Raw genomic sequence first — 27,277 nt, forward strand, 5'->3', positions numbered from 1 at the left:
TTTTATTTACCTAGATTTTTGACTTCAGTGCAATGGAGGTGAACAGAATTTTGTTTCTGATGAAAAATGGCATTTAAGGAATTCAACAGCAACATTCCTGAAACAGTTTCCCCAGTGACTCTGGATAATCCACACACTTTGCTGTGAACATGTAATGAAACTACTTTCTACCAAACAAATACTCCTTATATAAATTGTTGACAACCTGTGGATGATCCAAATAAGAGGGGCACTGTTGTATTAAATCAGATGACTGAATCAAAAAAAAATGTGAAAATCAAGACATGGGAATTTATTCAGTTGTGACTTTATATTGAAGTAGGCAGACAACCCTGCAAACAGAGAGTTCAAACTGAAGGAGCATGTAAATGATTTGGTTAATAAACCTTCTTTTGAAAGTTTTTTTAGGCAGTCATGGTGCTGGCGGCTGCTGGCAAAGACTGTTTTTGAACAGTAATCTCCAGAGAAGGACCTTGGTGCTTCTCTATGGTGCAGGGTTGGACTTCCTCTTGGCAGACTTTTGTTTCCTTTGATTTCCTCTTCCACAAAAATACAGAGTGAGGCTGTGCACTGAAGGGCAGATGGATGGACCTCACAGTCATTGGCAGGAGAGGTAAGAAGGTTTCGATAGAGACGGGCACAGGCGGCTCAGGAGGAAGAAGAGGAGGTGGTGGAACATGAGCGTTTTTGAGCGAAGACTCGGCACTCTTTAACAACACCTTAGGTAGAGGCTTCACTTTATCTGCAGCTAGTTCCCTCTCCTTGACGGGACCTCTGTGTTTCTGTGCTGAACGGTTGGGGGACCCCAGTGGAGGAAGGGGGCAGGGGCATTTGATCTTGAAGCCCTCAACAAGTAGGTTGACTCCTACATACTGTGGCACTTCTACTGCTGCCTGGAGACCAAAAAGGACATCTAAAGTATTCTGTATCACCCTCACAATTTTGCTAACTTTAATGTATACTATAACCTGAAGAGGAGGGGAAACTCTTCCTTACCTGCCTATATATGAGCTGAAAGTCTCCGGTGTTTGCAGTGCGGTCTGCTCTCCGGTCCAGGACAACCCGTAGTGTGTCTTCCTGCACAGCAGTGCAGAGGCGGGCTGTCACAGGGGTGGAGTGAGCCATTGTGGGACTGGCATTGATTTCTATCAGCCATGGAAGCAGGTTTCGACCTAAGACACACATACCAAAGTATCTAAGTGGTGATGAACCTTTTGTTTTCGTAGTAAAGGTAGATAAAAATCAATATAAAAGCAGTTTTAAAATATAAGATGATGCATGTTGAAACAGGCAGTATAACATATAACGTAACATGTACTTCACAGTGATTGCATTCTACCTAACATGAAGTCAGCACCGTAGAGCTCAAATGTGTTTTTGCGTGACTCCATCAGATCCTGTGTTGTCTGTAATGCGTGGATCACTGCCTTCTTCATCCCCGGGACTACCACAGTGTGCCACTGAGCTTCCCGGCCCTGGCTGGACAGAAAGCTCTTGAACTGGTCATCCGACCACATATTGTCTGCAGGGATACCTCGATGTCGCTGTTTGGAGGGCCTCAGGTGCCTCTGGATAGAGTTATTGCACAGGTGGACAGAGCTGAAAGGACAGGGTTAAGAGAGAGATTGGAAAGAGAAATAAGTGGAAATGGACATAAGTATAATGAGACATGATGAGATGTCATCATGTCTGTTACAACTACTTCTCTCCAGTTTGTCTTCAAACCACTTCTAAACCATCTGACTATGGTAATATTAACCATGTGATCAGACACCTTTAGTTATTTTTACAGTATTCAATTAACACATTTTTTATTTGTTGTTTATAATTTGTGCAACTTTGGTGGACGTAGAAGCAATCTTGTATATACTGATAGTGTGCAGGTGTTTTAGAGGCAGTTGGCAGTTTTGGGTTCATTTGAATGTTGCTAATTTCAAAGACAGCGAATACATAGAGTTTTGAATATACCCAGAGGATAGCAGCTTTTTCAAAAGCAGATCTCCCGCCAAAAGTGACAAGCATAACCACCCACAGTGCTGCCTTTTTTTTACTCTGTATCTTTCTCTCAGTTCCCCTTTTTAAATTTAACATTCAACTGGTTTCACATCTGCTTCTTTCTTAAATTTTTGGCCCATCCCTTTATTAGTATCACTGTCTTACCTGTCCAGTGTATCTAGCGAGTAAGGCTGCGTAGAAAAGCGCAAGTAGCACTTCTTATAGAACCACACAGTCAGAGGGTTCCAGTCAGTCACCAGGAACCACTGGCGCAGGTCAAATTTGGTGCCATGGACCAGCAAGGGGCACTCCAGGTACTTCTGCACCACCCACTTGCTTTCCGTGATCAGAGTTGGATCAGAGTCCACCAGCCTGAGGATCTGATCCAGACGCTTGGCGCATTTGATTCCTGGAGGGCAGGTGTAAAGGGTCAGCCAGGACTATGGCAGGTATTATGTGAAGTGTCTGACAGTGTCTGACTTCTCACCTCTGCCCCTGGACATAGCTCCAGGTTTGATGATCCATATGTTGTGTATGCCGTCTATGTCCAGCTGTGGACTGACCTCCGCCAGCCTCTGCAGCATGGCTTTGCAGCATGTCACAAAGTGATCACTGTTCTCAATTTCTGCTCCGCCACTGAGCGAGGAAACACAGAGACTGAGTGTGAGATACTGAAGAGCACTTTAGTTTTCCAGTTACCCTTTACCATTAACACGCAGACACTGTACTCACTGAACAACGAGGTTGTAACTGTCAATGAACTCTGCCCACTCCTCCTTTGTAAGTGTTTGTGGTGTCTCCAAGCTTGTGTCTATGTCTCTGTGCTCTATACTCTCCAGGTACTTCTGGCATACTTTGAGTGCGCTGTCCATCATTTTGGAAAGCACCACTGGTCTAGATCGCCGTTTTCTTCGTTTTCTCTGATCTAATGGTGGAGCAAAACAGTGATTACTTTATTTATTTAGCTACACTGACTGACTACACAGTCATGTGAGAGATGTTCATACCCTGAATGTTGTGGCTCTTTCCCTCTCCCTGGACACCCCGCTCCCTCTCCACAATGTACTTCAAAAGACTGGTGCAGGCTGTCCTCCTGTAGTCCTCTACACAGAGGGCAAAGACAGAGAGACAAGTATTCTAAACTTGGAAAGGTTGCCGGAAATACATTAGAAGTAGCTTATCTAGTTTGATGGGCCTTAATGTCAGATCTGACCGATAAAAGCTTGCTTCTCATCCTGTGCTCCTAGTCTGTAACAGCGGGGGAAGAAGGTGTCTGGGTCGGCTGAATCAAACCAGTGCAGGTTCCTCAGGTTCACACACAACCCCACCTGACAAAATAAGGACAAATATTGACAGGAGACCACTGAAAAGGATTGTTTTTCTCTAAGAACTGAAAGAAAAGAATATAAATGCACCTTGGTGGTGAAACTGCCTGCTTTTGCGAAATGATTGGTAATCTGTTCTTTCTGCAGGCTGTTGTTGTTGATGGCATCTCTACGATTGGTCCAGTAGAAATAAACCATTTCATTCCGCACCAGCCGAGACTGTATGAGAGAGAGGAGAGGAGAATCTGGGAATCTGCTGAATTTTGCCATTATGAACTGTAAATTTCCAAAATGGGTAACAACCTTTAAGTTGCTGTTCACCTTAGCCCCATGATAGCCCACAACCTTTAAATGTCATTTTTACCATGAGATCATATAGTCCATCTGCGTCCTGCTCTTCATTGTCTGAGAAGAGGAAGCAATATTAATAAATGATGGGATATAGACAGATATCCACACCAAGGAATAGAAGCAATATGATGTCTGAAACAGTCACAATTTCATCTAGCTCACCATCATTGTCATCGCTGTCACCAGCATCATTAGAGGTGGCCCTGCCCTCATCACTGTGACGACGCGGGGCATGGTGCTTTGAGCGTTGCGTACGCTGCTCAATCCAGCCTCTGGCCCTCAATCCTGCCCTGATGACAGGGTAAGGGCCTTGGATGGAGAATACCTTATGCATCTGAGAAGGCAGACACGAGACACAGAAGTGATGGACAACTTCTTGGAACAGTTAGAGATTAATATAACCATGGAAAGTTTTATATACATCCAGTAATGTAACTCACCTTGACAGCTTTGTCAGCAAAGGCTTTGGCTACCCTCAGTCTCTCTGGGTTAAGAACAGGTGGGCTGACAAAACTGCGGCGAACTTTGCCCTCAGGAGGTGTAGCTGACACACACACACACACACACACCACACACACACACACACACACACACACACACACACACACAAACTGCCGCTGTAAGAGTTAATGTTGCAAGAGTGTTGGTTGTCGTCTAACAGGGTATACCTACTTGCTTGCAGGCTTTTCCCCTCATCTAGGTTGCGTTGCTGGACCACAGCTGTGACCTTCTGATGCTTGGAGGGGCCTGCTGTTTGTCCTGCAGTAACATCAGGAGCACTGTCATACATCTTACATCAGTAAAATGGGCCATCACACATCCTACTCAAGCTCCTACCAAAAGCATGTTTATACCCAATGCCAGAAAGAGCATGTTGTAAGCTTCATATAATAAAAATGGCATCGCTTTGTTCGGTTGCATAGCATACCAACACATAGCAGCACATTCATTGCATGAAGGAGGGGAGTTTTTTTTACAGCTGTAATATATTGTGGACATTCAAAATGTCCACAATGATGATGAGTAAAATATACACCTGAACAAACCAAATGACCAAATATAACACAGAAGACACCATGACAGGGACACTATATCTAAAGCTTAAGGCTTGACATCTTCAGCTCAGAGCCAAAAGAGCAAAGTCATGAAACTTTAATTCATGGCCTCTGAGTTCAAACATTTGGCCACCTGTCCTGAGCGTGACCTCATGATTAATTCAGCATTTGCGATCTATAAGCTGACTCTATGAATGCAAAGGCCAAGACCTCTGGAGGTGTGAAGTGATACAGTAGAGACCTTTCATGTTTCAGAGTAGAAATGGGTCCCTCAGCAGCAAGTTACAACCTATTAAAAGGCCCAATCTGAAATAGACAATATAAAGTCATAAAATAATATTGACATGTTGAGAAATAAGCATTGTTTCTTTCTCATCTGGTCGCAATTGGAAATACAGGCTTGTGTCGACAAATTTGAGAGAAGTAGGTGGTTCCACCCTCTGATTAACACTTAGAAAACACATCTAAGTGATTTCCATTTTTTTGTTCAGACAGTGTTTCCTGTGTCTCTCACCACTGTCTGGGCATGGTGCCTGGTGTCTGTCCTGGCCCTGCTGGACAAACTGTCTGGACCTGGTGGCCTCCATAATACCATCAGCTCTCTTCTTCAAGGGAACATTTTCTCTTGCTCTGCTTCATGGCATGGTCAGACACAAACTGCTGCAGAAGACACACAATTTAGCATGTATGGGGCAACAATCCCACAGTGTAAGAGTGTGCACTAATAATGTGTACATATACAATGATTAAAACTCTGCAGGCGTCACACATCTCTAGCTAACTGTCAATCAGACTCTGTCCAAGTGCAGCGGACTATAAAGTGGGTCAAATTGCTGTGCAGGAGACAGCTTGGCTACACCTGTCAGGGTTGTACCTAACACCCCAGGCAGGGAGTGATACTCTGTCTGATTTCCTTCAGTCACCTGTTGAAGTCCAAAAAACAGACTCATATCCCAACAACAGAAATTCTTATTAAAATCTTACTCTTACTAACGTAATATCAGCCTGTGCACAGCACACAGGAAAAAATAAAAACATTTTTTGCTATGAAGTCACCACAAGTTACAGTTTTTAAAAGTTAACTAGCATCACATCCTCTCTAAAAGCAACCACAGCCCTCTCACTGTCTCTTTTTAAAACTTACTGTAAAGTCTCTAACTAACACACAACTAACACCACTAACTAATGTCTCCTGCACTGGGATATTATGTTACAGTAAACCTGTTCTATTTTAAGCAACGCTTCCACATGCTGGTCTAAGTTAGTGATTGTTCATCTTACCTGCCGAGGTCTAACAGGTGTATTACAGTAACTCCGGTGCCGGTTGAGTTTCACCGGAGGAACCCACGGTGCGCCCGACTCTCTACCTGTTTACTGTTACCATGGCAACCTCTGGATAGCTCAAGAGGCTGACACCAACAGCGGAGTTTATTTAGAGAGAGTTTTAAACGTTATCTATTAGACAAGTTTATAAAACCTTAAAATGTATACAAGACCATGGCGTTGTTTATTTTGACGTATTAAATACAATTAAAAAAACTATTCCGTTTGTTTATCCTGTACGTGTCTGTGGATGTATTCCACTTCCTACTGAAGATGATCTTAACGTTAATTTATGGAATACATTAAAGTCCTTATGTAACTTTATCCTGTCTAATTATATTTTGACATCTAACGTTACATTAATATAGTACTATACTTATATATAATACGCGACTTTAATTGCATATTGTGGTAATGCTGCGTTCACTGGTATATTAAGATTGAAATAACAATTTGTTAGTTAACTGTTGTGGAATATTTGAATGTTATTTTTCTAATGAATATTTCTCTCCGTTCAGTCGCCATCTTGGCTCCGGACGGCACAGGGGGAGGGGCTGCTCTACGTCAAGGTATCACGTAAGCGGTGGCTTGGTGAGCTGGATGGTATTGGCCCAGACAAGTCCCCGCTCCACATTCACACTTACACACTTACAAAACACACAACATAATACACATTATAGGTGCAACGGTACCGGACATAAAGCTGTACCATAACGCTCTGAGACAGGTAAGCCGAGCAATGTCACTGGTTCCTTTATAGCCAGTGAAAAATAAATGTTTGTTTCTTTAAAATAACTTGAGCTAACATGCTAGCAGTGTAGAAGTGTTGATAACGTTAACGTACTTAGCTTCGCCTGTGTTGAACCTCTTTCTCAGGTGGCTGAAAAGTTCCGTTTGAGGCGTAAAATGTGTGGGAGAACTGCGTGTACTCTTGCTCCCGACGAGGTGAGCCGAGCCTGCTCCTACAGAAACCGAGGGGGGCGGCGGAGACAGCCCCGCTGGAGGGACGGAGACGCCGACAAATACCGACCCTCGTACAACAAGAGCCCCCAGTCTATGAGTCCCGTCCTGCTGTCCCAGAGGCATTTTGATAAGGTAAGAACGACCGTCTCTGTACAGTTGTGTATGTACAGTTAAATTTAGTGCAACAACACCACAAGCTTTGAGCTCAAATAATTATGTTACTATGTCACACACTGTCTCAACACTATGGGGCGCAAACATGTACGTACTGCAGGGTTTTTGCATTGGATAGCATTATATAGTGCAAGTGTTCATGTTTTGGTGTTCACTCCTTTCTTGTCTGCAGAATGCACCTGTGGATGAGTGTGTGTTGGCCTCAATGCGCTGGGGCCTGGTACCTGGCTGGTTCAAGGAGAATGACCCGAGCAAGATGCAATACAGCACCAGCAACTGCCGCAGTGAGAGTATACTGCAGAAGAAATCTTACAAGGTACATGCACTTTAAGGCACTGCTAGGCCACATTAATAGTTCCTGTGTTGTATGTCTTGCTCTCGGTGTATGCACACAGTCTAATCAGAATGTCGTCTCCCCAAAGGACCCCCTGATTAAAGGACAGCGCTGTGTCATCCTGGCTGATGGTTTCTATGAGTGGAGGAGGCAAGAAAAAGGCAAGCAGCCTTTCTTCATATACTTCCCTCAGACTCAGGGACCTAGTCAGGAGAAAACAGAGAATCAGGATGTCCCCGCGACCTCAGCTCGCAATAAAGAGAATTCAGTGTGCCCTGCATTGGAGTCCTCCCCGGACTTGACAGAGGTTAGTATTGGGTTTTCTGTGGCAATATAAGCAAACGTGCTTTCATCCAGAACAGAAGTTCAGAGACTGCAGCTGTGGCGGAAATAACCTCTGCTGAAAATATGTGAGAGATGAGTCAAAGCAAAAATGTGCATGCAGACCAGGTGTTTCTTTTGCCATTTCATGTTACATACAAACTCACTTTAGCTAAGAAGTGTAAAAAATCCATCCCATTTCTTTCATAAAATCTGCTAATGTTTACTATTTAAAATACACTGTGGCCATGCCCCTCTAACCTCTGCTATATGCTGTGTGTTGGCCAGGGAGGAGAAGCAGAAGGTGAGTGGACTGGATGGAAGTTGCTGACTATGGCTGGACTGTTTGACTGCTGGACACCTCCAGGTGGTGGAGAACCTCTTTACACATACAGTGTTATCACTGTGAATGCTTCCCCTGGCCTGCAAAGCATCCATGATAGGTAAGCATAGTAATTAATAAACAAACTCTTTTTTCATTCGTGTCTGTATGAAATCCTAAATTACTCTGTGGTTGTGTTTTTAGGATGCCAGCAATCCTGGATGGAGAGGAAGAAGTGAGAAGATGGCTTGATTTTGGGAAGGTGAAGTCTCTAGATGCCTTGGAACTGCTCCAGTCTAAAGACATCTTGACTTTTCATCCTGTCTCTTCAATAGTGAACAACTCACGCAACAACTCTCCAGAGTGCCTTCAACCCGTGGATCTTAACAGCAAAAAGGTATCAGATTTACGATGGTATTTTACTCACTCATCAGTTATCAGGCCAGTAGAGATGTTTTAACTGACAAATCTGACCCTTGACCCCTAGGAGCCCAAGCCCACAGCCAGCAGTAAGATGATGAAGAGCTGGCTGACGAGCAGTGCACCTTCAAAGAGGAAGCAGCCTGACACATGTGAGAGTAAAGAGCAAAAAACCAAGGCTCAGTGCAAGCGTACAGGAGCTGTTCAGCAGTGGCTTCAGGGAGCCAATAAGAAAGCTAGAACCAAATGAAGACACGAACTGGGACTGAAAGAAAGACCATTTAGGCCTTAATTCCATGTTACTATTTGGATGGGTATGAGAAAGATTCATGTTCAAAATTTTGGTTTTATATGAAATAAAAATGCTCCACAGATACTATTTGATTTCAAAATGTTGTCAATAAATGTCAGAAATAAACAATATGCTTTATTCAAGATGTTTTATTACCCTTATTACTTGAACCGCAAAGACATTTTTGAAACAATGTAGATGCTATGCATTTATCATATTAATAATATAATAATGATGAATGCAAATACTTCCATCACATTTTTTTTTTTTCTTCTTTCAAAGTTACAGTATGTATGCTATCTTGTAATCTATAATGCATTTCAGAGTTTTAACATAATACGAACAGACAGTTAAAGATCTGATCGGTTAAAAGAAATGTCAAGCACTTAAATTGTTTGCCAACACGAGCAACTGGCAGAGTCAGATATGGAGATTTACAACACAACTTTTTGCCTTCCCCACACAATGACTGAGAGGTCTGCAAATATACAAAGTCTTGCAATAACTGACAGTAAAAAGAAATGTACTAGCTAATAGTACTCAGTTATGAATGATATTTATACTTGAGAAAAATATCTCCTTTCCAGGACTATCATGTAGGATGACATGCTGTCTTGATTTGGTTTATTCCCACATCAAATGTTTTACCAAGAATAACTGACTACAAGATGGAACTTCTTTACCCCGATAGAGGAACAGCAGATACCGTGATAGGGACAGCACTTACATCAAGGAGCCGAGTCTGGATTCACACTATGTCCTCAACCTGAGCTACAATTGCATTTATTGCGGCTCCAAAATGAGATGTCTGAACGAGTCTTTCATTACTGTAAATGACAAAAAACAAAAAGATCTGTACACATTTGTTTGATGGACTTCTTCCTGTGCCAATTAACGAGAATCAGCAGGCAGCATATTAATGTGATCCCCACATGCACCTTCACGTATCCTGATCCTTCAGTTCTGACTCCCTGTTTAAGTATCAGAGTTTTCTTTTTAAGGTTGCATGAGATCAAGTGAAACCATGGTAACAAGTGTTTTTGAGAGTGAAACGAGTGAAATTTTAAGCCACAACACAAATGAGTAAAATGGGGGTGGGGGTCAGGGGGAGCAGTGTTTCCTCTATTCATGCAGCAGTGGCGGGCTGTGAAAGTAAGAAAACAACCACCACTGCTAAAAAAACTTTGATTAAAAAAAAAAGTTTTCTAACTTTACTTATCAACACAAACATGTATAGAGATAATGCTTTGATTTACCACTTAAAGTATCCAAATAAAAGCAGTTAGAACCAAAACTGGGTGTGAAAGCAGCGATATACGTGGAACCGAAAATGAGATTAGCCCAAACCACCGCTGCCATGAAAAAGTACGAGGGGAAACACTGGGAAGTAATAAGCATCATACAAGTAAATTCCATAATGTTTCCATAAGGTGTTCTTTGGGCCAGGAGACTCATATTTTATAGAAAATGTGTTTTGTATACATAAGGAGGTGAGTGCAGCATGTTTGTCTGTGTAGTAGTATACTCTATGAGTGGGATGCTGCTTGTATGTTGGGCATTAGGGATCAACACAGTGGGCCATGGGAAAAAGGGATATATAGACAAGGCAAGACAGGGTAGTGAGGGCAGTGACAACCCCCTCCCAGAAGATCTTCAGCGTCCTCAGCAGCTGCAGGTCTCTGCTGACGGCTTGGCTCGCTCGTTCCTGTCCAGCTTTATCGGCTCGGGGAACTCGTTGTACAGCTCCACTTCGGTCTCCTGAAATCAGACAGCAGAGTTGAGTGAGAGCCCGGCTCTGCATCTCGCAGCTTTCACAGAGACACTAGGATTACAGGCTAGCGTCTCTCACTGGCCTCCGTTACCTGTTTAAGGGCGTTGCGTGCAATAGTCTGGAAGGCCTGCTCCACATTGATTGCCTCCTTGGCGCTGGTTTCGAAATATGGGATGTTGTTCTTGCTCTGACACCAAGCCTGTGCTCGCTTGGTTGTTACCTGAGACACAAAGGAGCTGATGTTAGACTTTTTGAATTATTCTATTGAAAATCTATCGAAAATTACCAACACACATCAGTACATTTGCGTGAAAAACAAAAAAAATAATGGTGCACATAGCAGCACCACTGGCAAATAGAAATGTGATTATTGGACCCACCTGTCTGTTCTCCAAGTCAATCTTGTTGCCCAGCACCACAAAGGGGAAATTCTCCGGGTCTCGAGGGCTGGCTTGGATCAAGAACTCGTCCCTCCAGCTGTCTAGAGTCTTGAAGGTGTTGGGTGCTGTCACGTCAAACACCAGGACGCAGCAGTCTGCTCCGCGGTAGAACGCTACGCCTAAGGACTGGAACCTCTCCTGACCTGCTGTGTCCCAGATCTGAGATGCAGAACAGAGAACACATGGTGTGTTTACATGCACAAAACAATCCGATTACTGTAAACAGAGAGATTATGGTAATACTTTGAACATAGTGTTTACATGGTTCACATTAACAAGATTCAATTCAATTCAATTATTTGTACAGTGCCAAATCATACCAGAAGTTATCTCAGGACACTTTCAAATTGAGCATGTCTAGACCGTACTCCTTATCAATATATGGTGTTTACACTGTTTGTTAGTTGATGTTACAGTGACAGTTATGTGTGGTACCATACAAGAAGCTTGAAGTGAATGAAGGGGCTTAAGTTGGTGTGTGTGTTTACCATTGATAGAGCTGCTTTATTCCAAAGTAAGTCAAACTGACCAGTTATGCAGCTCTGCTAATCAAGTTAAACTTGATTGTGATTTTAACCTTAACCTGACTAACCAAGAGTTTACATTAATATTAGTATTATTGTGAATATAAATGCACTGACAGACTCGCCATCCTCTCTATAGTTTTCAGGAGTCTGCAAAAGAAACCAGTTTAAATTTGAAATAAAAAAAATTGTATTATTGATCCTTTACGTTTTTGTTTTTTTTCTGAGTTTAATGGACTGTTACAAAATGATTGTGTTTATGAAAATACACATCTACCAGTGATAAGCCATTGTTAGTGTGGGCCAGTGGTTCCCAACCATTTACCTTAAGGGACACCTTTTCACTGAGAAAACTACATTTTATGGATTTTTCATTTTATATTCAATGCATAACAGTAACAGTATAGAACTACTGATAAACTGTACAATTACTCCAAATAATGATTGCAATAACTGCAGGACGTTTGTGTAAAAATATTGAGCAGATTATTTCCTGTGAATTCTGCTGCAGCTGACATTTTTAGTAACTTTTAATACAATCCTCTGTTTGAATTATATTTTGTATATTTGTATTATAAAAATATTTTAACAAACACATATGTAATTGGCTTTTTTTTTTTTTTTAGAACAAATTCAGAGTTTTCTTCTCAGTGTTTTATTAGCTATTTGGTTGTGTTAACTGCATGCTTTTCTACTGCTGGATATACAAGTGAATGTAGCTTGTGTTCAGGTCTTCAACATGGCCGTGGTTTGTATCCTAAGTAATAATATAAAAATATAAAAATAACAATTTTATTTAGTTTGCTTCACGAAATGAATGAAATGTTGAGGTATAGGCCAACTGTGTTTTAAAATAAGTTTTCTTCACCCTTAAAATCAGTCCTTACAACCCCAGTGAAGTGTTGGCAACCCCTAGTGGAGGTCGGGACCCCTAGGTTGGGAACCAGTGGGGTGAGCGGCAAGTAATGGCATTTTTTTTTTTTTTTTTAAATGAAAACATTTCATTAGATATTTTATTGTATTCTGTGATTGTTTTAGATATGATAATCATGTTTCAATAAGAGGTTAGTCAGTGTGGCATTCTTGTGTTATTTCCTCAGTACCTGCATTGTGACAAGTCTGTCATCCACCATGACCTCTTTCGTCAGGAAATCAGCCCCTATTGTGGCTTTGTACTGATTACTGAACTTCTTATTCACATACTGGTTCATCAATGAGGTCTTGCCAACTCTAGGGAGAAAGAAAATCACAGAACAACATTCAGTGGCTATGATGGGCAAAAAAAAAATGACAGAAAGAGTCACTGTGATGAATTAGAGAAGCACAAAAATGGTTCCTTGCTTGCTGTTTTAGTGTATTGTCATCAGATTAGATTCACTACTCTAAGTGTTTTCTTTACTATTAACCATCAGGCATCTCTCCTATGGCCCAACATAACTCACCCGGAGTCTCCGAGGATGATGACTTTGAGTAGTACTTTCTTCCTTGATGTCATTGTGCCACAGCTGTGGAGACAAAAAGTAGATTAGAGGGGATAGAAGCAGACCAACGCTGGAATTCAAACAAGATGGATACGAACGATTAGCCTGTGATGACCCTTTTGATATGGGCCCACAGGTTTCACTGAAAGATGATATGTGTGGGTCTCAAAATACACTCCAAAGAAATGGGCTGGTTCTAGGAATGAAACCAAGTGCAATGTCTCCCATGCTTGAGCTTCCTTTTACTTCACAAACAAAGAAAAATACAGTAATCGGGGGGGAAACAATACGCTGTGCCGCATTGTACCCTGAGGCTCCAAATACAATTCATAAAACAAACAGTCCACTACGATGTGATACTCATACAACTGAGGAAACCATTCAATAGAAAAAAAACTACATTGTCTCAGTCCCAACATTACAATAAATTGAAAACAAAAATGGAACACACACCCAGTTACTCCAAAATACACTCAATGACAGACATGTCTATACTGTAGTGCATTATGATAACTTCCCAGCCAGCACAGGAATTTGTTGAATATTAAAATTCACCAGCCATTCAATAGTAAATCATTATTTTGTGTCTGAAATCTACCAGCCACAAACAGGCATTGCACTCATCATCATCTCGCACATATTTCAGTAAAACTACAAGTCAACAGCCTCAGCATCTATTACAGTCTGAAAAATACACACACATAGGCCTCAACTCTTCCTCTTTGAATACAATCCTCCTTCCCCCATTGACTAATCTCTATTTCCATGATATAAGATCCCTGATAAACATGTCCAAACTCCTTCCCCCGGGTTTTCCATTGTGTATTTACATATGCTCTGCAGAAATGTGCCTTTTTCATAGATAACTATTATTATCTGAAACCATATATTTATGAATGATCAGAAGTAAAGATTATTTTTGTACTAAAATCAAACATTCTCATCTGTGTGCCTGCTCAAGACATCACCAAGCATTTCTGACTTTGGCTGAGAGTGCTTTGTAATAATAAACCACCTCATACAGCTGTTATGACCAAAGTCCAAACCTTATTACCGATGGGCTTTAAACCACCGATCCATTTAAATTAAACCTCGGAGAAAGTGATTGTTAAAAAAAGATTAATCACAGGATTTATCCGAACATCACTTAACGTTTACAGCCACGTATGTGAATCAAAAGCCACGGCTTGAATCCATATCAGTGTTACTCTGAAGCAAAACTAGCATAGAGCTATCGGCTCTCATAATCTGCACCCCATGACACTGTGTCAGGGACTGATCACATGGTTTTAAAACACAGGACTAACGGAACCATGACTTGGCAAGCATGATTAGCACCGCAAATGCTGAAGTTGGATTAAATACACATGCCGCTGTAACACATAGTTAGGATCAACTAACTCTAGTTAGGACATACCTGGGTGTAAATATTTTCAGATTGTAGCAGAAAGTCCTGTCTGAACATTTTACCTAACGACCATAAAGACATCAAACACACCTGCAAGGGCTAGCAAGGTAGAATAAACAAATGTTACATAACTAGGGAAGCAAACTCAAGACACAGATTTAACATGTTATTGTCGTATAGAGGATCTTTCCAAACAACCGTGTCCACCGACACTTAGCGACCATAACAGTGACACTTCTTAATTTAAGCTAACGTTTAACGTTACTTAGCTAAGCAAGGTTTATTAACAAATGTCAAACGTGGTCACCGACAGCTGTGTCGTTAATATACATCGTTAGTTAAACCAATAACTACAATCACCACAAACCCACCTGGGCGATGATCCTGCGGTAAAAAATATCAAAAGTGGACTTTTCCTCCGCCTCGGCTGGAAGCGTCAGCTAACGCGCAGGCGAGCTAACAGGCTAATAGCTCCTCTAATGTCTGCCGTCAGAAAACAGCAGGTTTAAAGCGTCGACAGCTGAATAACCTCCGACAGCTAGCCTCGGTTCTACCTCTGCTTATCAAAGTCAACGCTGCCACAGCCGACCTGTATCTCCCTTAGTGTAACAGAAGCGATTTGGTACAATGGTCCGTTTCGCCCTTTTCCTGTGAAGCTAACGCGCTAGCTGCTAGCCGAGCTGTGCTCACTTCCTCCAAAACAAGCTCTGTCGGTAGGGGCTGACGTCACGCGCTGGACACGCCTCGTGCCACAGGACCTGAGGAGTGACACAAACACAAATTCAAACTTTGACTTAATGTCATCTAACCAGTAGATTATATGCTTGGTCACACAGCTTTCTGCTTCCACTACACGGGCTTTACAGCAATTTAAAAATCTATAAAATAATGTAAATATATATATATATATAAATCTGATGATGACATTATAGCTGACGAGCTACTGACAATAAGGACAGATAATAATAACAATAATAATAATAAATCTTTCCATGCATTGTTGTATCAGTGGTTTCGAAACCTTTTTCCTTTACTGACCTCTTTTCTATCACTGAGTAAACTGACTGACTAAAAATGTGTCAGTTAATAAATAAAATAAATAAATAAAAGCAGGGCCCTGCTTAGGTGACATATTCTATGGATATTTAATTATATATTCAAAACTGTGCAATGAACTCAAATAGTAACTCAATAACTGCAAGACGTTTGTGTAAATCTAGTTAACTGACTCTTAAACCCACCCTGTATATATGCATTACACATAGTAACTATCATTCTTGTACAGCTTTCTATCTTTATTTATATTTAATTCCTTGATTTTGTGTGATTCTTATGCACCAAGGCAGATTATTTCCTGTTTAGGTAACCTTTAATACAATTATCTGTATGTATTAAGTATTTTTTAAATAATTTTAAACAATCATACATACTTACTACACATTCAGTAATTTATTGTGCCTGATGCTTGGCCATTGTTCTATTAGACAATTTACTTTACATTTACTTTTCTTTACAAAAGTGAACCAAATGAGATGTAGGCCTACCTGTATATTTTCTAAGTTTTCTAGCACGCTTTAAAATCAAGAAGGCCTCGTGACCCGACATGAAGCTTTGGCAACACCTTAGTAGGGGTCCTGACCCCCAGGTTGGCTAACAATTCTGACTATTTATTAATGAGAATACAGAACAACAAAATGCTGGCCTACAGATACAAAGTCCTGCTGCAAGTGAAATGTGGCTTTTCCTTTAGTGTTGCATAATAGGCCAGAATAACCTGCTAGAGGGCCTGAGGCAAAAATGTGACCTACTCCCCTCTCCCCAATGCTAAGATTAGTCATTCATTGCTGTCCTTCACTCCAGACTTTACCAGCCACTGGTGGGATACCGTGATGTCCATCGTTGCTGTCTGCCATGGTGCCACCCAAGGAGGGTCTTTACCCCATGTCTGCAGCTGTGGTATTCTCTTAGCAGCTAATACTCCAGAGCCACTTTACTCACATATCCAGAGATGGTTTTTTTTCTTCATTAAAGACACTCCCTAAGTCCCACCTTATCTCCAGCCAGTGTACAGGGTGTAATAATGAGTTTTTAGGTCTGAGTCTAGCTGTTTCAACAGCCTCCATGTCCTCTCTCGGCCAACTTACTCTAACATCTGGGTATTTGTGTGTTTGTCATGCGGTTAGTTCAACTGAAACTAGAAAATGTCTTATTTTATGTAGGTTATTTCATGCTGCTGGCTTTCATGCCTCCTTGTTATGGTTTCTTTGGAACTGAATCTCCATTTACAATTAAGGTATATGGCAGACTTTTTTATCCAGTGCTCTATAGTTACGTTATCTTTTGCTGAGAAAATGCAGCATGCAAATCAAATATTTATTTATATTTCAAATATGACTTGGACATTTATGTATAAGGGACCTTACTTTGTAATGTGGTTCTGTACTTATCTTCTGTATGTATAAGTACAAGTGCCACATACAATACATTTATAACATCATTAGTCGGCCAAATGGCACAAATCTTATTAATATATTGACGGCAGTCTGACAAGGATGCCACCAGCAGGCACTGCAGATATTTACTAGTCAGACAGTCGGTCGTGGACCAACACTCAGGATAAAACATTTAAATCATTAAATGTAGTCGTAGTGATTGTTTTTCTGCTTGGCTCAGATTCGCTTCCGACGCTCGGCGCGTTGTAATGAGCGCGCCCTGACGTCATCACGTCGGACCGAATGTAGCGTCATCCTTTCTGATGTAGAGCGGCACGGCGGCCTTTCTTCGCTGCTCTACATTTCACACAGTCTTTCCGCTCTTATCCCGGTATTGCAGCTCTTTTAATTTCTTTAACCATGATTGGAAAGTCGCCACTGCTGGCCGCTTTCCTGCTGCTTCTGGCCGTGAGCTCGGAGGTTTCAGCGGACGGTTTAGTGAACGAGGAGGTGAAGAGGACTGTGGACCTGAGCACTCATCTGGCCAAGATCACTGCGGAGATCGTGCTGTCCAACCAGGGACACTCTGCCGTCCAGAGCTTCATGTTAGCGGTAGAGGCTGACCTGGCCCCGCACCTGGCATACATCGGAGCTTCGGTGAGCCAAACATTAGTGAAGGAAACAGCCGACCACTTCTGCCTGTAACCGGCTCGCTAGCTTTAGCATGTTAGCCACTCCATAGTTAACTTGGGTGACACACACCGGGGCTCTACCAGATCTGGCTGCTCTCACATGTTACATGTCTCTGTGTTAAATTGACAGCAGCAGCAGTGCACGAGTGAATCTCATGCTACCATACGAGGGTACAGAGTGTCCACTGAAGACCTGTACTGTCAGGTATTAGCTGGGGCTATGTGTTCATTGTGGTCCTGCAGGCAGCGAGCTCTGCAAGCTCGGAATCAAACAGCCACAGTTAGCCTAGCCAACAGTATGTATATTGCTTATTGCAAGGTATTAGCATCCGCTCATTTGCTGTGAGCATGAGTGGACCCATCAGATAAATTCATTTTGAATTGCTAAGGATGTGGGTAACGAGACGTTTACTTCCGCAGCGCTGCACGCTCTGTCAGTGGCTGAATGACACGTATGCGCTGGGCAGCTCACTTCCGTGTGTGACTGCGCAGGCCTGCCCCTTCCACTATGACTTAAACTGTATCAATGCTCTGTTCTGAGACATATTCATAAACTATACACGGTTTCTTCAAGGTGCTTTTATTGATTGCGTTATTAACCTCTCACTTGTCCCGTATTTTGCTTGTCAGTGTTTTCATTCCAAAGAGAGTTTGCTAAAACCAACATGTTTCCACAGGTTAAGGGTGATGAGGAGGAAGATGGCACACTTGAACTCCAACAGACAACAATTCCAGGCCAAAGGTAAGAGATCAAACAAGATGCTCAAGCCCGCCTGAACAACCAAACTGATTTTACAGCAGTCACTAAATGAATGAAAAGACTCAGAAGTGTCTGAGTGGCATTCATGATGGAACATTTGAATTAGTTTTACCTTTTAGCTAAGAAAACACCAATGGAAGAGAAGACCAATATTGTTGTCCCACAGTTCCTTGCTTCAGCAATCAAACGCTCACAACACAAGCCGTTCTGTCAACATTATATAATAATAATATTTGGCAACTTGATGATGAAAATGACTTATTAATAAATATTTAGCTCAGTTTGGCACCATCTTCCATGTAAACTGTAAAGTAGGAGGACCACCCCCTCTCTATGAATTGTTTTTTAACAATACAAAAATGTATTCCTTAAAACAAGACTGCATCTTGTAGAGAAGCTGATATTTTACAGCGGCAGCATTAACATCATTATGCAAATGTATTTTACCCATGCTCCTCTCAGTCATATCTTATCTGTCCCCATACAGCGGGCAGTTTTATAAAGTGCAGCTGCCCTCCACTCTGGCAGCAGGTGCTCAGTTGAAAGCGAAGGTGGAGATGACATTTAGCCACGTCCTGAAGCCCTTCCCCACACAAATCACCCAGGCCGAGCGCCAGCTGGTGGTCTTCCAAGGGAACCACTACCTGTACTCCCCATACCCAACCCGCAGCCAGACCACGCGTGTCCGCCTGGCTTCCAAGACTGTGGAGAGCTACACCAAGCTGGGCAACCCCAGCAAGAATGATGAGATCGTTGAGTACGGACCTTTCCGCGATGTGGCGCCGTTCAGCGAGGTAAACCTCTGACCAGATCTGACGAGCTTCGAGTGAGTGTGCAGGAACGCTGCTAAAGCATTTTGTGTTTTGTGTGTTCTCTGCTGTCCAGGATACCATGAAGATCCATTACGAAAACAACACGCCCTTCCTCACCATCAGCAGTATCACTCGGACCATTGAGGTCTCTCACTGGGGTAACATTGCTGTGGAAGAGACCATCGACTTGAGGCACACAGGAGCCGTCCTGAAGGGGCCTTTTTCACGTTACGATTATCAACGTCAGTCAGACAGCGGCATCTCATCTGTCAAGTCCTTCAAGGTGTTGTATTAAACACAAACCAATCGTCTGACTTGTTTTTACTGTTAAGGTGATGACGATGACGATGACTATATATGCTTCCTCCCCAACAGACCATCCTTCCTGCCTCGGCCCAGGACGTCTACTACAGAGATGAGATTGGCAACATCTCAACCTCTCATCTGCAGGTTCTGGATGACTCAGTGGAGGTGGAGGTCAGGCCTCGCTTCCCCTTGTTCGGAGGCTGGAAGACCCATTACATGATTGGCTACAATCTGCCCAGCTACGAGTACCTTTACACCCTGGGTGAGTTGATCGCCCCAACTAACTAACTACCTTTGATTGATTAATGGCTCTGAAAAGTGAAGCCAGTGTGGTACTGCCTTAAACCTGCAGTCTTTCTAATAGCCAGCAAGGGGTAATGGCTCTAAAAAGAAGTCTGATTATATGTAAGTCTATGAGAAAATGAACCTAGTACTCCCTCATTTATTACGAGTTCAGTCACTATTTTTGACGAGTTCAGTCACTATTTTTATTTTTTTCTAAATATTTTTATTTTTATTGCCTTTATGATAGAGACAGCTGAAGAAAGACAGGAAAGGGGGACAGAGAGAGAGGGGCTGACACGCAGCAAAGGGCCGCAGGTCGGATTCAAACCCTGGGCCGCTGCAGCAAGGACTTAGCCTCGGTACATGGGTCGCCAGCTCTACCCACTGAGCTAACCGGGTGCCCACAGACGCTAGTTTTAAGTCTTCTTCCACATAGCCGGATGTTTATTTCGTCAACTATGGTCCCATTGAGTTTAAAATGGACAGTAAAGCAGGGTGCGCTTTTGGGGCGGGGCTACCTTGTGAGTGACAAGTTGCTAAAATGGTGTTTCCACTAGTTCTCAGTCAGATCGAAACAGGATAGTAGTACGACGAGTAGCAATGCGTGTCCTTCACAGCTCCAAAAAACAAGATGGCAACAGCCATAATGCCAAACCTGAGGCTTCAAAACAGTTGTCCAGAAACCAAGTGGTTTCCATGTTCTCAATGACTCCAAACTGAGAGGAAAGGTGGATAATTGAGACAAAACCAGTGTCTTGCTCAAGGGCCACCTCAGCAGGGCTGCTGGCATCAGGCTTTCTATTGAAGCACATCCTGCCTAATCACTGAGACCCAGTATATGTTGCTAATGTGTCACATCATTTTATCATCTAGGTGACCAGTATGCACTGAAGATGAGACTGGTTGACCATGTGTATGATGACCAGGTCATTGACTCCCTCACTGTGAAAATCATCCTGCCGGAGGGAGCCAGGTCAGTGTTTGCAAGCAAATCTACAAAATGTAAGGTTGAGTACAGAGTCTGTGTGCTGAATTCTCTCATCGTCCCCTTTCACGCCCTATCAGAAACATCCACGTGGATACACCTTACAGGATTGATCGCATGCCAAACCAGCTGCATTATACCTATCTGGATACCTTTGGCCGACCAGTGCTGGTTGCCACCAAGAACAACCTGGTGGAGCATCACATCCAGGATGTTGTGGTAAGAAGACATACCAGCATATTTTCAGGAGATTAACAGTGTTAATAGTGGAGCCAGATAACCTGCAGAGTTGTAGACAGGTTTTGGTTTTTTTCAGCCTCAACAAATGTTACAAAACACTAAATTCCTGAAGGTAATTGTGTTCTGCAGCAGTCAAAATTTTCACCTTCAGCCCAGAATGTAAACTTTAAACCCTTTTTTACATCAGTCCTTGTTTTAGATTTGTTAGTTTATTTTTTTAGCAAAAGTTATCAACATAAATTAAGAATTGCTTTGAGGAACAAGTCATCAGTAAAGCCTTTTGATTAGCTTAATTACATGTATTTTAGATTGTAGGTTGCTATGGATATCACATACATGAGGGGCGGCTAGTGGGCATTTGGATGTTTAGTGCTTTTTATAATGACTCCACTTGACCAAAACCAAATGCCTAATCCAACACATAATGTTATAGATATGCTGTACTGTACTTTCATAATGCATTACTCACAATGCTGCATCTTCACAGTGTCAATGGTCAAAACAAGGTGTTCGATTTACAATATGTTACAGAGAAAACTATGCAATACATTATATATTTTAGAATCTTTAAGCAGTACAGGCTTTGTATTTTTACCTCCATAAATGACTTTATTCATCAATTATCAGTGTAGTAATCTATTAACATTTTATCTATCAACTAACTAATGAATCCATAATTGTTTCAGCACTAGATTTGGGATTATTTAGCTCTCTCATGTTTCATTTTAGGGAAAATACATTTCTCACAGGACGCCCCTCATGGCTTATGGGTTGAGACACAACAACATTCCTGCCTCTAATATGGCCGGGGACCTATGGGGCACATCGTTCTCTCCCCTCATTTCCTCTCATCTCTCTACTATTGCTATCTAATAAAGTATAAAATGCAATAGGAAAAAACCTTTCAGTCAGTGCAGATACATGCTTTTGTACATATCTTTAATTTTAAACATGAATTTAATATGTACTGTAAAACTCCACCCTCACTAGACTTTCTTCGCAGTTGTGTGAATTTGATTTGAGCTTTGAAGTTGTGTTGAAATGTGAATGAATAAACCTCTCTTGTGATTACCAGGTTCATTATAACTTCAATAAGATCCTGATGCTGCAGGAGCCTCTCTTGGTCGTAGGAGCTTTCTACATCCTCTTCTTCACTGTCATCATCTATGTCCGCCTGGACTTTGCCATCACAAAGGTATGACAACATGTTCATGTGGTCCTATAAAGGGACCCTGGGGTCTGCTGGCCTCTTATATCCTAACATTTCCCTCCTTTGTCAGATGTTCTGCATACTCTTATGTGTTATGAATCAGTTTTTATGTCTTTCTTTGCTCAGGATCCTGCGGCTGAGGTGCGCATGAAGGTTGCGTCCATCACCGAGCAGGTGCTGACTCTAGTTAACAAGCGCCTGGGTCTGTATCGACACATGGACGAGGTGGTCAACCGCTACAAGCAGTCCCGTGACACCGGAGCGCTCAATAGCGGGCGGAAGACTCTGGAGGCCGACCACCGCACTCTCACCAACGAGATCAGCTCTCTGCAGGCCCGCCTCAAAGCCGAGGGCTCCGATTTGGCTGATAAGGTGAGTGACACACATTTGAATTAAGTGAACTGAATGTGCAGTGAGGCTCACTCCTAGGGCTGCGTGCGTACCTTGGGTCCTTTGATACTTTTATGGCACCGAACGAATAGTACAGACAACTACTGAACTTTATGCTGCTTGTTACACTAGCCAGTGCAGCCAACCTGTATCTGCTCGTCGGTGAGTTCATTCACCTCATCGTCCACTGGGATGGAAACCACTGCGCAACCTCTTCTCACCAAAGTTGAGACAGAGAGCTTTTCAGACGGCATGGTGTTCAGGAACGTTCGTTCGTTCAGGAACTGGTGTCTGGCATCGAAATTGTTGAACCATACCCAGCCCTAATCACTCCCCTCTTTGTGCTCTCAGGTCGGGGAGGTGCAGAAGCTGGACGGCCAGGTGAAGGAGCTGGTGTGCCGCTCCTGCCAGGAGGCGGAGCGACTGGTGGCGGGTAAGGTCAAGAAGGAGGCTTACATCGAGAGCGAGAAGACTCTGACCAGCAAGAGACAGGAGCTCGTCAGCCGAATTGACAGTCTGTTGGATGCCCTCTAAACTACTCCTGCCACACTCGCACACAGAAACAGACACACACCACCCTTACTACGACATACAACCGACTATTTGTATGTATGAGAATTAAATGTGACACAAATGCTTACACATTTTTTTTTTTTTTTTTTACCATCCTTGAATCCAGACATGGACTGTTAACATCTCATCTTATGGTAGTGATGGGTTTATCTTGTGCCTTGCGATAAACTCGAGGTCACTGTGTGCTCAGCTCTCCAGCAGCTACGTCATTTTAGCATTTTGTTTCTGTTTGAGTTTGTTGAGCTACACTTCAACTTTGTCACACCTTGCTCAGACTTGACACTTCATTTCTATGTTCTGGACATTGTATTTTTCTCCCCCCCTTAAGTATGTATGGTTATGGGACATTTTTTGGAAACAAGCTAGCGGAAGGGCCCAAGTGTTTTCGGTCTCATGTCTTTACTCACATAAGCTGTTTTCTAAGATTGAATCATCTGGTTCTTAAGTATGAAGGTGAAAGTCTTTTCCAGTCTTATCTCTTTTGCACTTACAACTTTTTTCTACTCGCCCCAGACTGACGCTTATATCTGAACAAATTTGAAGCTCTGATTCTGTGTCATCCCCAACACTTTTTGCTTGATGTTCATCAGTCATATTTTCTACATTTTGTATGATTTTTTGTTTTGTAAGTGGTGTTGTTTCTTTTTTTTTGACCATGAGATTAGTGAATTCATGAGATTAGGCTGTATGCGAGAAAAGACATGGGAGATGGGACACAGATGTTTGTGAAATGGGCAACTGTATGAAAAGCTGTCAAATTTGAAATAAAGTTTTGAGAAACTCATTATTTAGCATGTTTTTTAGATGAGAAGATGGATGATGGAGTTTTTGACTTGTGTATTAGCAGTACCCATAGTTAATCAAAAGAGGGTGCAATTGTGTCAAGAACTGACATTTCACCAAATCAGAGGCCGTTATTTCTCTTCCAACAACACTGCGGTGTCTTTTGACCCTTTAAATGCTGTTGAATCTGCTTGAATCTACATATAGGTAAATATGTCATCCTAACATCCCAAAATAAAAATAAAATACATTTGCAGAATGACTGGTGCCCCCTTTTAAAACTGGCACATCAGAGGGAATTTCCAGCACATTGTTGCATTCCTTGTTTCAGAGTAACCCCACCTAGCACCCTCTCCTCCCCAGTCAGCAGAGCAGACGACCTGTCCTGGAGCGCAGGACAAACATAAGGGTCAGACTGAGGTCATCGCTTTCCCTGTGAGGTCACCAGAGGTCGTGGCAGGTCATTTCCTGCTCCATAATAACAGGCCCCGTTCCCCTCACAATGATAATGTTAACATATTGTATGTGCCATACAATAATCATTCTGAAAATACACAGCAGGGGGAAAGCGAAGACAATGTCTGTTAGCACTGATGCTCGGTGCTGGTGAAAAGCCACACAATGGCATTTTTGTTTCTATGTTTGGACTTGAGTAGAGATTTGGAGCAGAGAGTTCGGTGAGCCGCCGAGTCTCATTCTCACAGCAGAGCAGAGCAGAGCAGAGCAGGCAGACTGCCTCGACACGTCCACCTCGACACCAGACCATTGAGCTCACGTCTGCTTGCCACTCTGTAATGATGCTATAAGGTCACTCTGTGAGTTTAAATGTTGGACTGACGTGATTGAAAGATTCCTTTGGGGACTGAAAACTCATTTGAAATGTGTGGATTTGAGAGGTTTTATAGAAGGAAGCATTGGCCTTTAAATTAGTTAAGACCCGACTTCATCAGTATCCTTAAGCTCTCTGACCTGCTCTCCATCCTAGGATCAACACTGTGATAGAGATTCATAATGATACCGCAGCAGTTTGAAAATGAATGATGTCACCAGGATTTTGGACCATTGTCGCATTTATCAAATTGCTGAAAATGCATAAAACGTTTGTAAGTAAAAGCTGTTCGTAAAATTTCTATCAAACTTAAATTTAACAGAGCATCACAAGTCTCTTGAGTCAGAGTAGATTGTGGATGGCCGCTGTCTGGAGAGCTCAGCTTGCAGCTTCTGGGTCATGTTTTGAAATGGCAATATTTTAAATTCAGAAAGGGTTAGGAGAATAGAATAAAGCTGGCACCGATTGTGTTTGCGATCCCTTTCCATGCATTTCCATGGTCTACACTTGTCTTTGTGGTATTAAATTACCCTTATTTTCTCTAATTTAGGCCAACACCAGCAGCATTCCCCTGCTTTAAATGTCCTATTATTTCATCCGCATTTATATTTTATATATCATCAATATGTAGATTGTATAGTTCTTGTGGCAATCGCTGTTGGAGGTATTATAGAACAATATCATAAAAATGAAATGACTAAGAATAATAATACTGCCATACAAAGGCAGACAGCAGTAACTACTGAAACAGTGAAACTGAGAGAAAAGGGTTTGAAGATTTAAGACTCCTCACCAGATGTCACTGCACTATATGTTCGGATAATGTAAACAGAATAGGGAAAACATGTCTGACAAAGTATGTTCTTGTTTCTTCAGCTCTTGGGTCAATTACCTAGTGTAATAAATGACTCTTTAATGAGCTATATTTACTAAACTATTACTAAGCTAGGCTAGTTAGCTTTGAGCAGGACTTGTTTATCTGGTGTTACTGGTGTTATTGCTTCTCCATTCTTCTCCATTATAGTGAAACTTTGTTACAGTCTTATTCATCTGGTACAAATAAAAACTTATTTACTAATATGTTGGAGCATCAAAATTAAAAACTGTAAATTTGCTGTCCTGCCAGCTAGCCTTGAATAGCCAGAAAGCTGTCTGTTTTTTTACCTCCATTTTTTAGCTCTTGCGAAATCTACATGCTTAAAAAAAAAAAAACAGAAATCACACACTTGTATGGTATATTCTTAATGGTAAGATTAGATTCTGATTCTGGTCTCAATTTGAACCAAATATAATGTTACTGTATTTAAGCTTTGTAGGGCAGAAACCTGCCTTTCCGATTGGCTATTCATTCTCAGATTATGATTAATAATCATGTGATGTCATCTGTAAATAGAAGTAAGTCGCTCGATAAATGTGCCTTATTCTTTCAGAAGATTTTAGATGTGTCTTTAGGGCACTCTTCAGTGTAATTCTTAAAGGTTAGATAAATACAGGCTCAGATACTGAGGATATGCCACATTTGAGCTGCTGAAGCCATTTTTTAATGTTAAAATGACGTGATTATAATACAGCTGGACCTAGGTCATGAAGAGGCATCACAGAATATGGCTGGACCTTAAGGTTTATGTCATCATACATCGATTTGTTGATGCATTTGCTTCCCCATTTGGCCTTTGTATCACTTACAGGGCATTGTCTTGTGTGGTGTTTGGTTGATTGGCCTTACAGTCTTTTCAGTTCCAGCCCTGTCCTCTGGTCCAGGATGTGATTACCGGTCGCAGAAGAACTGCGGTTTATCTGTTGGCGTAAGCCGAGCAGAATACTGTTTAAACCGGAATTCATGTGCTGCACTGTATCCTGATGTGGCAAACCGTGTGTGTGTAAGTGTGTGTTTGAGGTGGATGAGGGGGTTTGTGCAGGGTGCTGGACTGGTTGGGCCATGTGGTTGAGCTGTCATGGTCCCCCCTCAGACATGAAGTTGATTATTATCTTCCTTTCCTGAAGTATAGTAATGATGCAGAGTGTGTTCTTTCTTTATCTGCCAGAAGAATAATGAATATGCAGAAAAATGTGGAGTCAAACTAAGTATCCGTTGAAGGGGTAATCCACAGGCCCTGGGTCTTGTGACGTGGTGGTGATTGATTACATTGAGGGCTCACCTGCCGTACTCTGCCTCTTAATCTTTCTCGCTCTAAAATACACACACATACACACACACACACACACACACACACACACAAAGAGAGAGGCAGAAGTCACCAGTCAGGGAACAATATCCTGCTCAGAAGACCCTTCACAGCACACTCTCATAAATCACTGACACAGAGCCACCACCCTCACTGTCAGCATGTTATTATGCACACACACACACACAAGCTCAGTTCCACGTTCCTCACGACATACGTCTGTTCATTCAATTTTGTCAATCCTGCTACCCAGCCATAAAAGGATGTCGTCAAAAAGAAGAAATATGACTCAAAT

General features: G+C 42.1%; 4 protein-coding genes across 10 annotated transcripts; 2 read left to right on the top strand and 2 right to left on the bottom strand.

Moving 5' to 3' along the window:
• Window positions 1-291: 291 nt before the first annotated feature.
• Window positions 292-7,026, bottom strand: LOC127372319 (tubulin monoglycylase TTLL3-like). 7 transcript variants are annotated; one of them, XM_051415889.1, is made up of 15 exons: window positions 6,008-6,239; window positions 5,241-5,386; window positions 4,344-4,430; window positions 4,112-4,215; window positions 3,834-4,005; window positions 3,685-3,725; window positions 3,411-3,539; window positions 3,209-3,323; window positions 3,003-3,098; window positions 2,728-2,920; window positions 2,483-2,631; window positions 2,161-2,404; window positions 1,340-1,599; window positions 997-1,172; window positions 292-893 (listed from the first exon to the last, which is right to left on the bottom strand). In XM_051415889.1, exons 2-15 carry the CDS (start codon window positions 5,311-5,313, stop codon window positions 405-407), a joined length of 2,328 nt encoding a protein of 775 aa, XP_051271849.1. In that variant the 5' UTR covers window positions 5,314-5,386; window positions 6,008-6,239; the 3' UTR covers window positions 292-404. The 7 variants fall into 7 exon arrangements, with proteins under 7 accessions (XP_051271849.1, XP_051271846.1, XP_051271848.1 ...); XM_051415886.1 differs by lacking the exon at window positions 6,008-6,239 and adding an exon at window positions 6,894-7,026 and having other exon boundaries at window positions 3,209-3,539; XM_051415888.1 differs by lacking the exon at window positions 6,008-6,239 and adding an exon at window positions 6,894-6,983 and having other exon boundaries at window positions 3,209-3,539; window positions 5,241-5,383.
• hmces (5-hydroxymethylcytosine binding, ES cell specific) lies at window positions 6,956-9,018 on the top strand. The gene is made up of 6 exons (XM_051415900.1): window positions 6,956-7,144; window positions 7,359-7,502; window positions 7,609-7,827; window positions 8,130-8,284; window positions 8,368-8,560; window positions 8,651-9,018. The coding sequence occupies exons 1-6, from the start codon at window positions 6,956-6,958 to the stop codon at window positions 8,831-8,833; spliced, it is 1,083 nt and encodes a 360-aa protein (XP_051271860.1). The 3' UTR covers window positions 8,834-9,018.
• Window positions 9,010-15,204, bottom strand: rab7a (RAB7a, member RAS oncogene family). Its single transcript, XM_051415904.1, has 6 exons — window positions 14,871-15,204; window positions 13,053-13,115; window positions 12,714-12,840; window positions 11,027-11,245; window positions 10,738-10,866; window positions 9,010-10,633 (listed from the first exon to the last, which is right to left on the bottom strand). The coding sequence occupies exons 2-6, from the start codon at window positions 13,103-13,105 to the stop codon at window positions 10,538-10,540; spliced, it is 624 nt and encodes a 207-aa protein (XP_051271864.1). The 5' UTR covers window positions 13,106-13,115; window positions 14,871-15,204; the 3' UTR covers window positions 9,010-10,537.
• Window positions 15,205-17,235: 2,031 nt separating this feature from the next.
• Window positions 17,236-23,968, top strand: rpn1 (ribophorin I). Its single transcript, XM_051415892.1, has 10 exons — window positions 17,236-17,588; window positions 18,301-18,365; window positions 18,871-19,177; window positions 19,269-19,478; window positions 19,571-19,763; window positions 20,660-20,759; window positions 20,852-20,990; window positions 22,087-22,206; window positions 22,348-22,593; window positions 22,963-23,968. Exons 1-10 carry the CDS (start codon window positions 17,352-17,354, stop codon window positions 23,143-23,145), a joined length of 1,800 nt encoding a protein of 599 aa, XP_051271852.1. The 5' UTR covers window positions 17,236-17,351; the 3' UTR covers window positions 23,146-23,968.
• The last annotated feature ends 3,309 nt before the right edge of the window (window positions 23,969-27,277 follow it).

This window comes from Dicentrarchus labrax, unplaced genomic scaffold (genome assembly GCF_905237075.1).
Source record: "Dicentrarchus labrax unplaced genomic scaffold, dlabrax2021, whole genome shotgun sequence".
NCBI classification, from domain to species: Eukaryota; Metazoa; Chordata; class Actinopteri; family Moronidae; genus Dicentrarchus; species Dicentrarchus labrax.

Bases quoted from the DNA above. Each gene is read 5' to 3' on its own strand.
- LOC127372319 (XM_051415886.1), bottom strand. From the start codon at position 5,313: ATGGAGGCCACCAGGTCCAGACAGTTTGTCCAGCAGGGCCAGGACAGA. The intron at 4,431-5,240 runs GTGAGAGACACA...ATGTTACTGCAG, and splicing joins GGCACCATGCCCAGACAGTG to GACAAACAGCAGGCCCCTCC. The intron at 1,173-1,339 runs GTAGAATGCAAT...TGTGTGTCTTAG, and splicing joins CGGTGCTGACTTCATGTTAG to GTCGAAACCTGCTTCCATGG.
- hmces (XM_051415900.1), top strand. From the start codon at position 6,956: ATGTGTGGGAGAACTGCGTGTACTCTTGCTCCCGACGAGGTGAGCCGA. The intron at 7,145-7,358 runs GTAAGAACGACC...TCTTGTCTGCAG, and splicing joins CCCAGAGGCATTTTGATAAG to AATGCACCTGTGGATGAGTG. The intron at 7,503-7,608 runs GTACATGCACTT...GTCTCCCCAAAG, and splicing joins TGCAGAAGAAATCTTACAAG to GACCCCCTGATTAAAGGACA.
- rpn1 (XM_051415892.1), top strand. From the start codon at position 17,352: ATGATTGGAAAGTCGCCACTGCTGGCCGCTTTCCTGCTGCTTCTGGCC. The intron at 18,366-18,870 runs GTAAGAGATCAA...GTCCCCATACAG, and splicing joins ACAACAATTCCAGGCCAAAG to CGGGCAGTTTTATAAAGTGC. The intron at 20,760-20,851 runs GTCAGTGTTTGC...ACGCCCTATCAG, and splicing joins ATCCTGCCGGAGGGAGCCAG to AAACATCCACGTGGATACAC.
- rab7a (XM_051415904.1), bottom strand. From the start codon at position 13,105: ATGACATCAAGGAAGAAAGTACTACTCAAAGTCATCATCCTCGGAGAC. The intron at 11,246-12,713 runs GTACTGAGGAAA...TCTGCATCTCAG, and splicing joins ACAGACTTGTCACAATGCAG to ATCTGGGACACAGCAGGTCA. The intron at 10,867-11,026 runs GTGGGTCCAATA...TTTGTGTCTCAG, and splicing joins TTGACTTGGAGAACAGACAG to GTAACAACCAAGCGAGCACA.